Source organism: Leptinotarsa decemlineata, unplaced genomic scaffold (assembly GCF_025532065.1).
Source record: "Leptinotarsa decemlineata unplaced genomic scaffold, Ldec_3_MD MMD2_tig00026307_RagTag_RagTag, whole genome shotgun sequence".
NCBI lineage: Eukaryota > Metazoa > Arthropoda > Insecta > Coleoptera > Chrysomelidae > Leptinotarsa > Leptinotarsa decemlineata.
Genome location: NW_027412681.1, coordinates 7,823,097 through 7,838,842, shown reverse-complemented (window position 1 = coordinate 7,838,842; position 15,746 = coordinate 7,823,097). Strand labels below are relative to the sequence as shown.

General features: G+C 38.9%; 1 protein-coding gene and 1 long non-coding RNA gene across 5 annotated transcripts in view; one reads left to right on the top strand and one right to left on the bottom strand.

Annotated features, from left to right (window-relative positions):
- Positions 1-15,746, top strand: part of LOC111508812 (nose resistant to fluoxetine protein 6) — a 53,359-nt gene that overhangs the window by 17,497 nt on the left and 20,116 nt on the right. For all 4 annotated transcript variants that reach the window (XR_012467058.1, XR_012467059.1, XM_074181313.1 and 1 more), the window contains exons 5-6: positions 5,079-5,245; positions 11,489-11,657. Coding sequence is in view for 2 of the 4 variants with exons in the window: in XM_074181313.1 (XP_074037414.1) it covers positions 5,079-5,245; positions 11,489-11,657 (336 nt within the window). In the remaining 2 variants the exon portion in view is untranslated. The remainder of the gene's footprint in view (positions 1-5,078; positions 5,246-11,488; positions 11,658-15,746) is intronic.
- Positions 4,981-6,620, bottom strand: LOC141485168 (uncharacterized). Its single transcript, XR_012467060.1, has 2 exons — positions 6,548-6,620; positions 4,981-6,412 (listed from the first exon to the last, which is right to left on the bottom strand). It is a non-coding gene; the product is annotated as an uncharacterized lncRNA (long non-coding RNA).

Below are 15,746 nucleotides of genomic sequence, written 5' to 3'. Positions count from 1 at the left end.
GCATAACATTCGGGTTCAGGAGTTCTGAGTACTCTTATATTATACCAACCTTCACGTTGTTCAACATCCCTACCAGAATTTTCTTAGGATTAACAGGTGAACATGCCTTTCGATGACTCACCATCAGCTACGAATTCACACAAGAATGCTGAATTTTCAACCACAAAATCTCCAGATGATGAAGAGTCAATAAAAAAAATTCAGGAGTCTGAGTCAACTCAGTTTTCCGATACGCATATGTCCTTCGGCGTAACAATCAAAGATGATAGTAGTATATTACAGATGCAAAGTTCAAGGACTATTTTCGTTGCCATTTCTATCATTTGTCATACTAGCCTGCCTTTGAATATTGAAAAAAAAACTCCCGGTTTTCTAGCTAGTTCAAAACAGAGCTGTAGGGTTGAACAACTTGGAGAAGACTGATGTCAACAACTGTTAATTAAGTGCCGTCTGATACTGTAGATTTTTATGTGCTTGAGGCCAAGAACGATTAATTCAGTAATGTCTTTCTGGGGTAACAATACTTTTCGAATATTCACATTATTATTTCTTCATCATTCTTCTCTTGACTTTTGAGCTCAAATATATAGGGGAATTAGAAAAAAACCTCTTGCTGAACTAATTGTTCGAAATCTTTCTGGTCGAAGAGTAATGCAGTTAGTGAATATTTCACCAAGACAATGTCATAATCTTCAACAGCGGACGGTTCAGTACCAACAGCAGCGATAGAAACAACGAATTTAGTTGCTGTACACTCTGCATCCAAAACTACAATTGGCTTTCAAAGAAAAACGCCGACCACTCTTCTCCCTGTACAATCCCCAATGCCAGATATTGATTTTCGACTGTTTATTATCAGATGGACAGCTCAATATCAACAAACCTGGTCCTGATAAAGTTCTTGTCTACTCAAAAATGCACCAATAAACTAGTATCAGTTTTGTCTTACGAAAAAGGGGTTCCTTCTCGTTGGAAAACCGCTGGAAATCACCCACACCTAAATATAGCAAGAATGATGTTTTAAAAAACCATAAACCAGTTACTTTACTGTTGGTTATATCAGAAAATGTGAAGAAAGCAGGTAGTCGACACATTCTTCAATATACGGACTGCTCCAATATCTCAAGCGATCATGAACAGGTTTCTGGAAGCCAAGGTCAACGGACTATGTTCTTACATGAGTTACTCACATTCGTTCCAATGTAATACATGCAATATTTTCAAGGCCTTCAACCGTGTCTTGCATGATAGTTTACTAATTGAACTTTGATGTTATAGCTTGGCAATTCTTCTTTGTTCTTGACTTTTCAGTTTTCTTCAAAACTATGGCATTGATAGTTTTCTTGTCAATACCTTGCAATTAACGCTGGTACAATTATTTTTGGTACAATGAATCGTAGGAAGAATAAAAAAATACGTCAACCATAGTACATAGTTGATGTTACTACCCCTATCGCACCCCCCAAGAGCATGTCTCCATTTCTTTTTAAATGGATCACCCTATATTGTTTCGCATTATCCGATGCTTCATGATGATCAGATTTTAATAAAGTATAAAACATATGGTCTGAAGCTTATGGTTCGGGAGCTACAAATTATTTTAGTTGAAAACCTATAGTTGACGTGTTTTTTTATTTTTCCTGAAAAATGAGGATGAGTGAAACAATATTTGGGTGTTCAGCAGGCCAAAACATGTATTTTTATAACATACATTCCAAGCTTTTCACAATCTTCACTATGACCATCAGGGATACTACAGTATGGATAAAAAACAAATTAGATCTATTAAAAGAGATCACTCAATAACACAACTTACAGTGTGTGTGTGAGGTTAGGCTGCAGGATTGAAATGTGAACACAACAATAGATGTAGAGACCAAAAAGTAACCTCCGGAAGTTAAAGACAAACACAAATAATTAAGAAAATTCCTGTGGTTATTTTTTGGTCTCTACACCTATATATGTTGTGTTCACATTTTAATCATCTTGCCGCCTAACCTCACATGAACTGTAAGTTGTGTTTTTGACTGATCTCTTTTGATACATATAATATGTTCTCTTATCCATATTGTAGCATACCTGATGATGATAATAAAGATAGTCGAAGTATAGTAAATATATTCGACTATCAATTGTCGATGCACATCCTGGGCAAGAAGCTAGCGTTTCATATCTCAATGAGGATCTGGAAGATCAATATGGTGGATCCGGACATCATGAAGTCAGGGCAATGCTGCTACTTGCGCTGATCAATTTGTTGGTTATGAAATTGGATACCATTAGGTCTTGTCATAATCACGTTACTGGTATAGCGAAGTCAGCTTCTCAGAAACTTTGAGCTCTAACCAGAAAATTTTAAGCGTTTCAATAACTTCTAGAGTTTCATCACGATCGAATCAGACTGGATTTGAAATATTGCTCACATGCATGGAACTCCACTCCCGAGCATATCTTGAGACTGCTCTTGATTGTAGTCTCAAACATGACAAGTAACCTTAATAGCTCAAAACATCAAAAGATTTCAACTGATTTGGACCGCTTGATTTCACCAAGAGCAGTTTATACCAGAAGAAGATAGCCAAATATAGCTGCTCGACGTTCCAAAGTTCAACCCAACACACTCGTTCTATAGTTTTTAGTCCTGGTGGAAAGGACTGGTAATGTTTTTCCAAATCAATAAAATCTCACCATGAGAAACTTCTTTGACGATAACTATCAGCCATCTCATTCTAATATTCATCGCTCATTGTATAGTCGAAGTAACCGGTATTGTTAATAGTTAAAGCTGTCGGCGAGCTCACAGGTCAAAAAAACCAATACAAAGAAATGATGCCGCTGCAAACTAATCCGCGTGGACTGAAGAATTGGCGGTTCGTATTGGATAATTTTTACTAACCGAGTTTTATGATAGGCTGAAGAGTCATAAAATTGAATTTGAAGTCATGTTACGGTGACAAATAGAATGCGAGGATGTTTATACCCGGTTGTTGTCAATGTTCAGTTTAGGAACTGATCGCGATTTGAGTGTTGAAATTCGATATTGGTGCAGTTATAATTACTTAAAATTTTTGTTATCTGTTTAAAATGTGGCGTCCTTGGAGAAGTACTAATAGTAATAACGAGTGTGATAACAACGCAGACTTTTTCTTGTATAGTAATTTCAATAGCGATGGTGAACAATGCGAAAAAAATATACCAGTGAATAAGATTTGGATGCATTTGAACATTGAAACACAGAGAGTATGTTTCAATGTATATAAGAATCTGCATATCAAGTTTAGTTTCAAGGGAAACGAAATCATCAACATTAGAAAAACAATATACCACTGTTACAAAAGCAATGAGATTTCTAAAAGTGAAATCATTAGGAAGAAATTGAATACATCCGGCAATAACGTGAGCTGCTGTGGCAAAACTCTTCAGAATTGGATAAAGAAACTAGGATTTAGGTTTAAAATAATAAACAAACGTCAAGCAGTTATGGAAAGCATAAGAATAGTGGAATTGTGTGACAAATACTTAGAACAAATAACTGAATATAGACAAGAACAACGGCAAATTTTCTATTTGGATGAAACTTGGTATGAAACTCACGACACAGTTACGAAAGGGTGGACTGATGGTTCGGGAATGTGTACGCCTAACATGCCCGCAAACAAAGGATCGCGACTAATCATTGTGTATTGGGGAGGAGGAAGAGAAGGATAGGTTCCGAATTTTTTGAAATTATGTGGAAAAAAACTTGAGGACTGCAATGTTGACTATCATAAGGACATGGAAGCTAATTTTTTTGAGGAATGGTTTGAAAACACATTGATCCCAAATTTGGATGCGAATAGTATAATAGTTCTTGACAACGTTTCCTCTCATTCGCGACAGCTCATCAAAGTACCGAATAAAATATCAAGGAAAGATGATATACAAACTTTTGTAATGGATAGCAATTTGTATTTTGAAGATAACTAGGCCAAAAACCAACTAATTGAAGTTTTACAGACAAAAACATTTGAAAAAGTGTATGCCCTTGAGAGTATTGCTGAAAAGTATGGACACATCATACTGGGACTTCCACCCATTTTTGTGTTTTCAATCCCATCGAGTTGATTTGGGGAAAATTGAAACAAAGCATCAGGCGTAAAAATAATTTTCCAAAATTTGATAAGAAAGTAATAAAGCTAGTTGAATATTACCGAAGAAGACTGGCAGAAAAGGATTGAAAAAGTAATTTTAGTTGAAAAAGACTAGGTATATGGAGATTGGACACTTCCATCATTATCATACAAACGATGGAAATGAACTCATTATTGATTTATATGACGACAGTAATAGTGAAACAGAGAATATGGAAGAGGAATTATCAGAAGCTTTCAAAAAAAGTTGGATAAGTGTTTTTGAAGCGATCGATTTTGTATATAAATATATGTAATTAAGTAGTATTCAGAAGTATTTTCAATCATCACTCTGTTATTTGAGTCCATACTTTCCCACTCATCTATTATAAACAAAATTAGTTAGCTCCCCAACTATATTATTAAAGAGGAACTGTTCCACTAGGTAGGTTCCACTACATCGTTTACTTGCATTATAAAAACAATCATATACCTACTAGAGAATAATAAATGCGAAAATGAAATGTCCATGAGAGGTATGATGTAGAGCTCCAAATAAAGTTTTATGACTCCCTCAAACGTACATTGATCAAGTTGATATTCAGGAAATGATTTCAGTCCGAAATTATGTTATTTCCGGAAGTTTCCAATCAGGCAGTTGGAAGTTCAATTAGACTAAGTTCTTCATCAAACATATTCTGAGGAGGATTTAATATTGTTCTGCTGTATTCCGTAAGAAGTTTCAGAAATGAGCATGACGATCACTTCATGGCGACGCCCTCTTTGGGATCGACAGAAAACCAAAACTCTGTTTTCCAAAGTTGACTGATGTTGAAGCTTGACTTTAAATACAAATGATATATCACTGGCATTTCTTATCGTTCTACTCAGAATTGTTTTTATTGAAAACAATTGATGTTAAACGTTCATTCATAGCAAGTTGATTTTAACTACTACAATTTTTTTCAGATTCCAGGAACGGCAGTATCTGTACTATTGTCAAACGGTTGCCTAATAATGTCCTTATTTTTTTTCACGTCCGCTTTTTTTGTGATGTATGGACTTTTCTCGCAATTTGAGAAGAGAGAATTGAAGTTGAAAGATCTAGTCGGAGCTGTCATCAGTAGATATATTAGGTATGTAGTTCTTTTCATCAATATCAATTCATATAATGAAAGTGTTTGTCTGCTTGTCGGTGCGTTGAAATGCGCTAATTTAAAAAACAGACTAATCGATTTTGGTGTGGTTTTCAGTAATGCATTCATTTCAGTCGGTTGGTGAATGGAAAAAATGAGTCAATACTACTATGAGAATACCGTTGTTTAGGCTGAAACTCTTATCAACTCTATATTTTCTTTGTTAAACATTATTATTTTCAATCAAAGATAGGTGGCAAACACATGAGCTCTAGCTGTTAGAAAATCTTGGAAAACAAGTGTTGCGTGACTAGAATGATTGTCTAGCACTAGCAGAACTGGTTGATCTTGACTCGGTTTTGTGAATTTAACAAAATGCTTCAGCCATAACAGAAACATCTCATCGTTGGTCCAGCCATTGGATGTGACCTGATATTCTGCATCAGCGGGTCCGCCTTTAGCTAGTAATGGTGAAAATCGTTTTCTTCGAAACAAAAAGAAAGGTGGCACATATGATCCAACAGCACTCATGGCGCAAATTACGGTAATATTTTTGCCACGTTCCCAACTAGTTGCTGAACCCATTCTTTTATGCCCTTTTTTTGCTAAAATGTTTTCTGGTTCTTGATGCCGGTCTCATCCATATTATATATATTCGACTTTTGAAATTTATATTTGGACATAACTGCTTCAAGATTTTCAAAGAATCGTGTGACTTCTGTTTTGTTGAAACCTTTGATACGATTGATACTCGTGGCTTCGGGCTTACGGACACTAATGGTAGGATTCCGTTTCAAAAAACCTTCCAACCATTCTCTTCCAGCTAGCTGCCTCTGGGTATTGAATCGATGCTTTATCTTAAGATTTTCTGCGCATCTATAGGCAAGGCCACAAAATTGCCATCTAGATAGACCATAGAATATGTTAGAGAGCTTAATTAGATGGGCAGCCATTTCTTTTTCTTGTTCGAATGTAAAACAAGGACGTCTGCCTAATTGCGCCGAATACTGCAAGTTGCCTTCTTTAATCTTCTCTGGAAGGTTTGGTAGGGGATATTACATTGAAGAGCTGCTTTTCTTATACCCATTCCATTAGCCACCAACCTAGCACCCCTTTGGAGGTCTTCTACAAACCCTTATCGGTTTTTCTCTTCCACGTCCTAGGAATCTGAAATAAACATTAGGATAATGGGGTAATGGGAGCCATTAACAGAAAATCAGATGTGATGCAATGAAATTACATACTTTTACGAACCTATAGTGATAAAATAATATGGATTAGACGAAAACCAATAATACTTACCGCGCCAATAACTTGCACGAATCTCTAGAACAAGATTTCACAATTTCACTCCTCTCCGGTCAACAGTTTAAAACGAACTGATTTAAATAACAGCGGTATCTATGAGCCATCAACGCTCAAGGTGAAGCGTAGAGGGCGTTCAGAAGTTACAATCTCCCCATCTCCCCTACCACAAGTAATGGGACCATACTTTCTGGTGAAAACCCACTTCATTAGAAAATAATTACTTTTTGAAAAATTACCGTTGTATTTGGAGGATGTTGACGATCGGAACATGAATATTTTAGTTATTCACTAGGAGATGGAAAATCAATTTTCTTGTTGTACGTATTAGAAACAATATATGATGAACAGCACGTTTTTACCATAGTTGAGGAAAAGGAATTGAACAGTTTGAAGCTGATGATGAAATATTACATAATTTTCGGCCACCTGATTGTTCGGAAAAAAGATTTTCTTCCATCAATGAAACTTCAAAGTTTTGGTATTATCTCACAGAAATTTGATAAGTACTCAGATAATGGATCATAAATAAAATTGGCTGCATGCAATCTAAATGTCAACGGATCCTTTCGTAATCGCTGTTTTTTTTTTGGGAAATGAAACTAATAAATAATTTCAAGTAGATATTCAAATTGCAACGAATTAAAAAATCAACTGTCTTCACCTTCGCGGTGATGTCATGCGTTTGGTGTCTGAGACAACGGTCAGGGCCGGCTTCAGATTCATTACATTGCCCCCTTCTTAAAGACGTTTCGTCCCGAAATGTCATCCTTGGCGTGTGTCGATATCTGCACTGTGAAGTTCGATGGAAGTATTACTTGGACAAGTGGCGGTTTATGGTCTTATTCATTCGTTCCACCATTCCATAGGACTGTGGATGTAAGGCTGTGGTTCTGGTCTTTCGAATGTCCAACAGTTTACATATTTCTTGGAACAGGTTGGACTCAAAATTTCTACCCTGGTCCGAATGCAGCTCCAATGGGACACCGAATCGACATATCCATTCCTTCACCAGGACGTCAGCGACGGTAAAGGATTTCTGATTGGGCATGGCATAGGCTTCTGCCCACTTGCTGAAGTAGTCCATGGCTACCAGGATGTATTTGTTCCCATGGTTGGACTCTGGGAACGTTCCGGCGATATCGATGGCGATTCTCTCGAAAGGACTACCCACGTTATACTGGCGCATTGGAGCTTTCGGTCGTATCCTAGGTCCGTTACTGGCAGCGCATACAGCACACTTTCTGCACCAGTCCTTGACGTCGGCTTGACAATTAACCCAATAAAACCGTTGTCTTACTTTCTGGAGGGTTTTCGTTACTCTCAGATGTCCTCCAGTGACTCCGTCATGGATTTCTTTGAGCACATCCCGTCGTCTGCTCCTGGGTACCACTGTCTGGCGCCTTCTGCACCGTCTTCAGACTCCAACACCCGCTTCTGAACCTCGTTTTCCATGGTGAGGGAGTTTCATTGTGCCCAGTAGGACTTAACCGCTGGCGAATAAACTGCTATCTCGTGCCACGATGGTCTTCGGTTACTTTTCTTCCATCCGATAACTAAACCAAGATCTGGGTCTTTCTCTTGGTCTTCCTTGATCTTATAATCCTCCCAGTTGTCGTCCACAGCTCTAGTTCTACAAATAGCCGCTTTCTTCTCTTCTGCTCGTCGGCAATCTGAGCAGTCATCGGGGCATGGTCTCCATGATAGGGCATCTGCGTTTTTATGGCTAGTCCCAGCTATTCTATTTCGAAGTCAAATTCTTGTAGTCTCTCAATCCAGCGCGCTACTTGGCTCTCAGGATTTTTGAACTGCAGAAGCCATTTGAGAGCCGCATGGTCCGTTCTCAACAGAAATCTTCTTCCATACACGTATTTGTAGAAATGTTCTACACCTTTAACAATGGCCAACAGCTCTTGCCTGGTGACACAAAAATTGCGCTCTGGTTTACTGAGCGTTTTGCTGAAATAGCCAATAACTTCCTCCTGCCCATCCTGGATCTGAGAAAGGACTGCTCCAAGTCCCATGTTGCTGGCATCCGTATTTAAAATGAACTTGGCATTCCTCAGACCACTGGAACTGGATCTGCCCTTCTGTGAGTCGGGTCAATGGTTTGGCGATATTGACAAAACCCAGTACGTACCTGCGGTAGTAGGTGCATAAACCAAGAAAGCTCCGAAGCTGATGTATGTCTTTTGGAATAGGCCAATCCTTAACTGCTTTGGTCTTTTGTTCGTCCACTGCCACTCCATCCCCAGAGACACCGTGGCCAAGGTAACGGACTTATTTCTGGAACAGATGGCATTTCTTGGGACTAAGTTTAAATCCAGAACTTCTCAGGCGCATGACCACCTCCTCCAGATTTTTCAAGTGATCGTCGAACGATTTTCCGACCACGATTATATCGTCGAGATACACTAGACATGTTTTCCATGAGAGCCCCTTGAAAACCGTCTCCATCAATCTCTTGAAGGTCACTGGAGCATTACAAAGCCCGAGTGGCATAACCGTGAATTGCCACAATCCTGAGCCGATGGTGAAAGCTGTCTTTTCTCGATCTTCTGGGGCCAATTCAACTTGCCAATATCCACTCTTCAAATCCAAAGTCGAGAAAATTGTGGAGCCGGCCAGCGTGTCTAGGGTGTCGTCGATTCTTGGAAGAGGGTAGCTGTCTTTCTTCGTCACGTGATTTAGTTGGCGATAATCCACGCAGAACCTTGTCGAGCCGTCCTTCTTGTTCACTAACACGACTGGGGCAGACCAGGGGCTGTCAGAAGGTTCGATGACTGCTTCTTCTCCCATATCGCTGACTATCTTGTCTGCCTCTTCTCTCTTGGCAAGAGGGAGTCTTCTAGCTAATTGCCGGATTGGTTGGGCATACCCAGTGTCGATTCTATGCTGCACCACATTCGTTCTGCCGCCTTTTCCTTCGCCAATGTCGAAGATTTCCTGGTACTTCTTGACTAACTCCCTCAGTTTTGATCGGTGAGTTGGTGGTATGTCCTTGGAGGAAATGTCAATTAACTTCTCCAACTCTTCAGGCAAGTTGTTGGCTTGGCTGATCGAACTGCGTACACTCCGTATCACCGAGGAAATGGACGAGCAGTGCCCCAGAATTGTTCCCTTCTTCAAGGTCACGGAAAAGTAGTTGACATTCATGACCCTGACCGGCACAACTTTATCAACACGCAACAGGGTCTTCCCCAGTGCGATTCCTCGTCCAATTTTCTCGTCATGTATCTTGGGTTCGAACATTACCACATTTCCGCTGCTCGCACCTCCGTCCAAGCGAGCCTCTAGTATGGTTTCAGCCCTCTCAGGTATGCACACGTCTTCGGCCAACAGGACTCTAATCATCTCTTCGCTTCTTTCATGAAGCACCAGCTCTTCTTCGCCGACACGTAGGACGCCGTCTTGAAAATTCAGCTCGAACCCTCTGGAATTCATTATGTCCATTTCAATAATCGCATCCTTCTCGATGTCCGCCACCAATGCACGATGTTTCAATTTAGTGCTGCCCAACACCAATTCAATTGGTGTTTCTCCAAAAACAGTGGCTGGTTCCCCTATGGCGGTGCGTAGCTTCCAGCTTGACGGTTCAATTCTTGCCGGTGTTTTGGCAAAGGTTGGCCCAAGAATGTTTCTCGTCGCACCTGTATCTAGCAGCATGGTGCAAGGCTCGTTGTTGAAGAACGGCAACATATGCGTTTTTTACGGGGGCTTGCTGGGTAGAGGCCGACGTTTGCCCCGTCCCATTGACCCCCTCTAGTTTTCCTGATTTGAAAGCTGGACATTTGCTACGCACATGTCCAATTTTCCCACAGTTCCAGCATCTTATATTTTTTCTCTCAGGCAAAACTTCCTTCATTACTTTTCTGATGGTGGCCCCAATATCTGCAGGCACTTGTCCATCTTCCTCGATAACTCGAACTTTGCTCTGGCTCTTGCAAGATTGTTTTGCAGCCTCAAACTCCAGAGCGCTTGCCAGTGCATCCACGAGATGTTTGGGATAAGCTAGCGTCAAGGCCTGCCTCGTTTCTTGGTCGCGAAGTCCATCCATCCAAGAATGCCTGAACTGGTAACCGCTCCATTACATTTTCGGGTGTAGCAGGATATGCCAGACGGACCAATAGAGCTATGTCGGTTTCAAACTCCTGTAGGGATTCTCCTGATTTCTGGCAGCGGTTCTTCAGCTGTGAATGGTAAACGTGTAAAAGTTAGGGGTTTCCAGGCAGTTGAAAGTCTCTGACCATCATCACGTTTGTTCAGGCAGAAAGGTCGCTTCTCGATTTCGATGGCCTCGCGAATTATCCAAGCTTGTAGTGTTTTCGCTGTGGCGATGTTTTTAGTGTTCACAAAGTCCATGTTGTGTCCTGTCTCTTGATGATGTTTGGACAGGCTTGAGGATAGGTCTGATTTCCGAAAATCACATAGTGGTTTCGAAGTTTCGAATCAAAAAAGAAACAATTAGTGGACATAACATTCCAAAACGAAAAGGGGGGGGCAAACCGCGGACACGTGTTTCTATATATATATATATATATATATATATATATATATATATATATATATATATATATATATATATATATATACATACATCATTTCCTTGTTGAAGTGTGATTCATTTACTCTTTTATTCTTTTTAGGTTGACTCCATGCTTGTTGGTGATGATTGCCTTTTCCTCAACATGGTTTCGTCAACAAGCATGGAGTCAACCTAGACACGTGTTTCGAGCTTTTGGCCCATCATCAGTATGGTGCAGCCAAGTGTAAGGATGGGCAACACTTGGTTACCAAGTGTTGCCCATCCTTACACTTGGCTGCACTATATATATATATATATATATATATATATATATATATATGTATATATATATATACATACATACATCATTTCCTTGTTGAAGTGTGATTCATTTACTCTTTTATTCTTTTTAGGTTGACTCCATGCTTGTTGGTGATGATTGCCTTTTCCTCAACATGGTTTCGTCATTTGGGAGATGGCCCTATTTGGAGCGATTTCATCGACACACAATTCATCAGGTGTAGAAAAAATTGGTGGACAAACTTGCTTTACGTGAATAATTTTGTAGACAGTACAAATATGGTACGTAAAACTTCAAAAATCCTTGATGAATATAATCCTATACCCTTCCAAACCATATATTCACAAAAGTTTTCAAAAATAAGGTAACGGCATTCAATCATTTTCAGCTGAATCAATACACAAAGTTACTGCGATAAACTGTCTGTGATAAACTGAAAAACTACGAAACGGATTTTCATGTAGTTGCCTCTGGTTTGATTGAAATCAACAAATCAAAAGTTGAAAAAGTATTTTTAATTTTAGAAAAATTACCACCACCAGAAATAAATTAAATGATAAATGGAGCAGTTTCTTCAGATATTGGAGTTTTCAATATATTCTCCTTCAAGCTCTATACATTTTTCATAACATGGTCTCAAATTGTGGCGGAACTTCCTCAATTGGCCTGGTGTTATTCCTCCACCTTATGCTATCCTTCAATTCGTTAAAATTTCATGGTATATTTCTATAAACACTTTTTTTCAAATATCCCCACAGAATAAAAATCTAATGGAGTCAGGTCTGGTGATCGAGGGGGCCAACAAATAAAATGGCTGTTCCTTCCAATCTATCTTCCTCGAAAGTTTTCAACAAAATATTTCGACACAGCAATCACATTGTGAATGGAGGCACCATCCAGCTGAAATATAACATTTCTGCGTTCTTCAATGCTTAGTTCTTCCATGAAATCCAAGATTTTCGTTATCAAAATATTGCTAAATCCTCCACTGTTAAGTGTGTTTTCAAAAAACACTGGACTTCATATACGGTTTTTGAATATTTCTAGCCAGACACTGATTTTTTGTGAATATTGTCTTTTTGCATTCATCATCCAGTGTAGATTCTCCCTTGCCTAGTACCTGGAATTCTGAGTGGACACTGTACCGTTATTGGTAAATGTCATCGGTGAAGGGAATATCACCCAGAAAGTTATAATAATTGAAATATTCACCTTGGCAGAATAAACAGAATTCCAACCTTCGTTCCTTATCGCCTCTTTCTAACGTGTGCATCATTTTCAGTTCGAAGCAAATAACTTTTTTTCAAACATATGCGTATTTCAGATATACTAACGTGTAAATCTCGTGAAAACTGCCGCAAGCTATTTTTCGGGTGTTCTTGAACATACTGTAAAATTCGTCTATCTATACATTCCCTCTTTGTCTCAGTACATGTATTTCATTTAATCTCCCGGTTCTATTGAATAACGTATTGATCCTGGAGACGGTTGTATAGTGAATTGGTTCACGATCTAGATGTCTTCTGTCGAGTTCTTCCGTGGCCACCAGCGTGACCACATTTTATTTGAGAAATCTACCTACGGTGTCATCGAAAATCTACTGAAATATACTAATGTATTCGAAGTGGTGTACTCTTTGATTTGAAGTTTGAATAGCACCAACATTACCAACATAGTGAAAATTTGAATTTTCGACCACTAGAGGTTGCGCTTGTGAAGCCATTAGAATAGCATCACTAAATCTAGAAGGCCTTGGCCTTCTTACGGGTATGGCTAATGGGCGTGGTCTAATACTCGTACTTGAATTGGCAAGTTGATTTCTAGTTGGTTATTTCCAATACTTGGACTATTTCAAATATTAGATTTCAAGATTCAACAAAAGAAAGGTTTCATTTTTGAAATGAAACTTTCAATTCTTTGAAAGTCTGAAAACGAAAACTGAAATGAGGTTATGTATTATTACCTTATTCTTCTTCAGAGAACAGTCTCAAACAATCGGAAAATTCGACTAAGTTGAGATTTATCATTTTGAAAACTCGCAAAACTCTTTTATAACTGTCTTCACCAAATACTCGTGGAAAGCATTTAAGGATACCTAACTGTCAAAATTATAACAACGAAACAAGAAACAACTTAATTTCAAAGCATGCTATGAAAAACCGTGCCTAGCTTATTGATCCAATCATATGAATTTTGCCGAAATTTGTCACCTGGTTGAGACAAATGTTTAAAAAAAGAATACAATAAAGGGGTATTTTTATAATCTTTGATTGACCACTCATTATACCAAAAATCAAAAAATATTTCATCTGTTTCTCATTTCAATGGCTACTTCACCTTTCCTTTGAAGTGTATAGTTTGTTATTCAGGGTCAGTGAAAAAATCATAACTTTGGGAATTTGTCATCGTATAACTAAAGCACTGTATGAGATATTGGGCTAAAACTTGGTATATAGGTTACAGAGTTTCAAAACAGCGGGGACAAACCCCTCCCCTGAGAAACTCGTGCTACCCATGTCACTAATATGCTTGACAGTTTTTATAGTACCTTCAATGCAACTTGTTCGATTGATGACCTATTTATTTAGTGAAAATTCATATTGAATATAGGATAAAAAAAAAACTTTTGTCTGATTTCTATTAAGTGCACTTTTGTCAACGTGACACAAGTCTATTGATTCCGTTGGCATGGAAATTGAGTGCTCGGGATTCGATGAAGTCGACAAAAGCCGTTTTTGCCTGGTCCTGATTGGTAAAATTTCTACTGTTGAGGAAGTTATCGAAGTGCTTTAAAAGAAGGTACTTGGTTGGCGAGAGGTTGTTTGATTTTTTGACGATAGGATAGTGCTGTGTTGGTTTGATAGGGTTGCAGAATTTTATAGTAGATCACACCATCTGCTAACCACCATACTGTAGGTTAGGTTAGGTGTAAAGTGAGTGGGTCTATTCGACCCTTCACTGCAACCCACAAGAGTTTATTGTGGCTCACACCTATTCACACCCGACCAAATGAACCCAGCTTCTGAACGAAGCCGATTAGTTTGTATGGTGAGTGGCCTTTGAGGTCAGATGGTGAGAGTACGGCTTTACCGATCTCTAAAAGCCTGATTCGGTATCCAGCGGGGCAGACACAAAGTATGTGCTCTGCTGTTTCATCATTTTCCTAACATAGGCGACAGACACTGCCTTCCGACAGTCCGAGTCTCTGCATACGATGATTAACCTGTAAAAAGGCTTATTAAACATCGTAGTTCATTCCTACTATAGTCCAACAACTGTTTGAAATCAAGTTTCGAGGGTGAATAAACGCCTTGGGGTGAACCAGTCCTGGAAGATTCTGCCGGAAGTCCATAAATCTTCTTGCCCTCCAGGTGTTCAATCTTTGTTTGGCTAAGCCTAAAGCGATGCCAATAACAGGTTCTGGTCTGATGAAGCTGTTCGCAGTACCCTCTTCTGCAAGAGAGTGAGCAGCCTCATCATTTTTTAGGCCAGTATGACCAGGAATCCAGTTCAGAACCAATCTGTTGAGTCTTCCTATCGAGGAGAGCCGTTTTTGGCAATTTGCTACCAATTTAGACGTTGCTCGGTAGGAGCCAAGAGCTTCCAACGCCACTTGACTGTCCGAGAATATTTTCAATGACTTGTGTATAAGGTTGGATTCTTCTACTCTCTCCGCACACAATTCAATAGTAAATTTTCTCTTGAAATACAGTCACATAGGTTAATAGGCAGATTGATATCTCTGTCCTAGGTCTGCGACTGAAAACACCTGCACCAGAACCGGAAGGAGTTTTTTATCCATCTGTGAACCAACAACTATCTGCTCTCATTATTTCCTTCTCCCAACCATACAGTAACCATGATCCTTTTTTGATTTTTTTTTCGCCTTTGGGAAGTGCCTGGTTTACTCATCGATGTCGGACCTCTGTACTGTCCATACTTGTACAGTTATGTTTTCAAACGTCAAATTCATTCATTGAACCGATATTTCGTTTTGAAATATATAGTTTCTGATGAGAAACAAGTATAAGCCACCAAAAATTTCTAATGTGAAGTAAAAGTAATCAAAAACTCGAATACCTTTATATTACATTAACTTGTGCGCTTCTTCTTGGAGTAGTTATTAGAACATTAAACTTGAGTACCAGTGGTCCTGAGTTCAATCTCTTTGATTTGATTTGATACTAGGATTTGACATATCTTTCCTGAATGATTTTTCTGTTTTTTTTTTGTTTGTGTCATAGAAAAAGTATAGTACTTCATTTCATGGTCATTATTTGCTCAAATGATTCACTGTGCAACATTATTATCAAAAGTAATGACCCCGTTTTTCGCTCGTTCAACACGTTTTATGAGCTCATTAATCGATT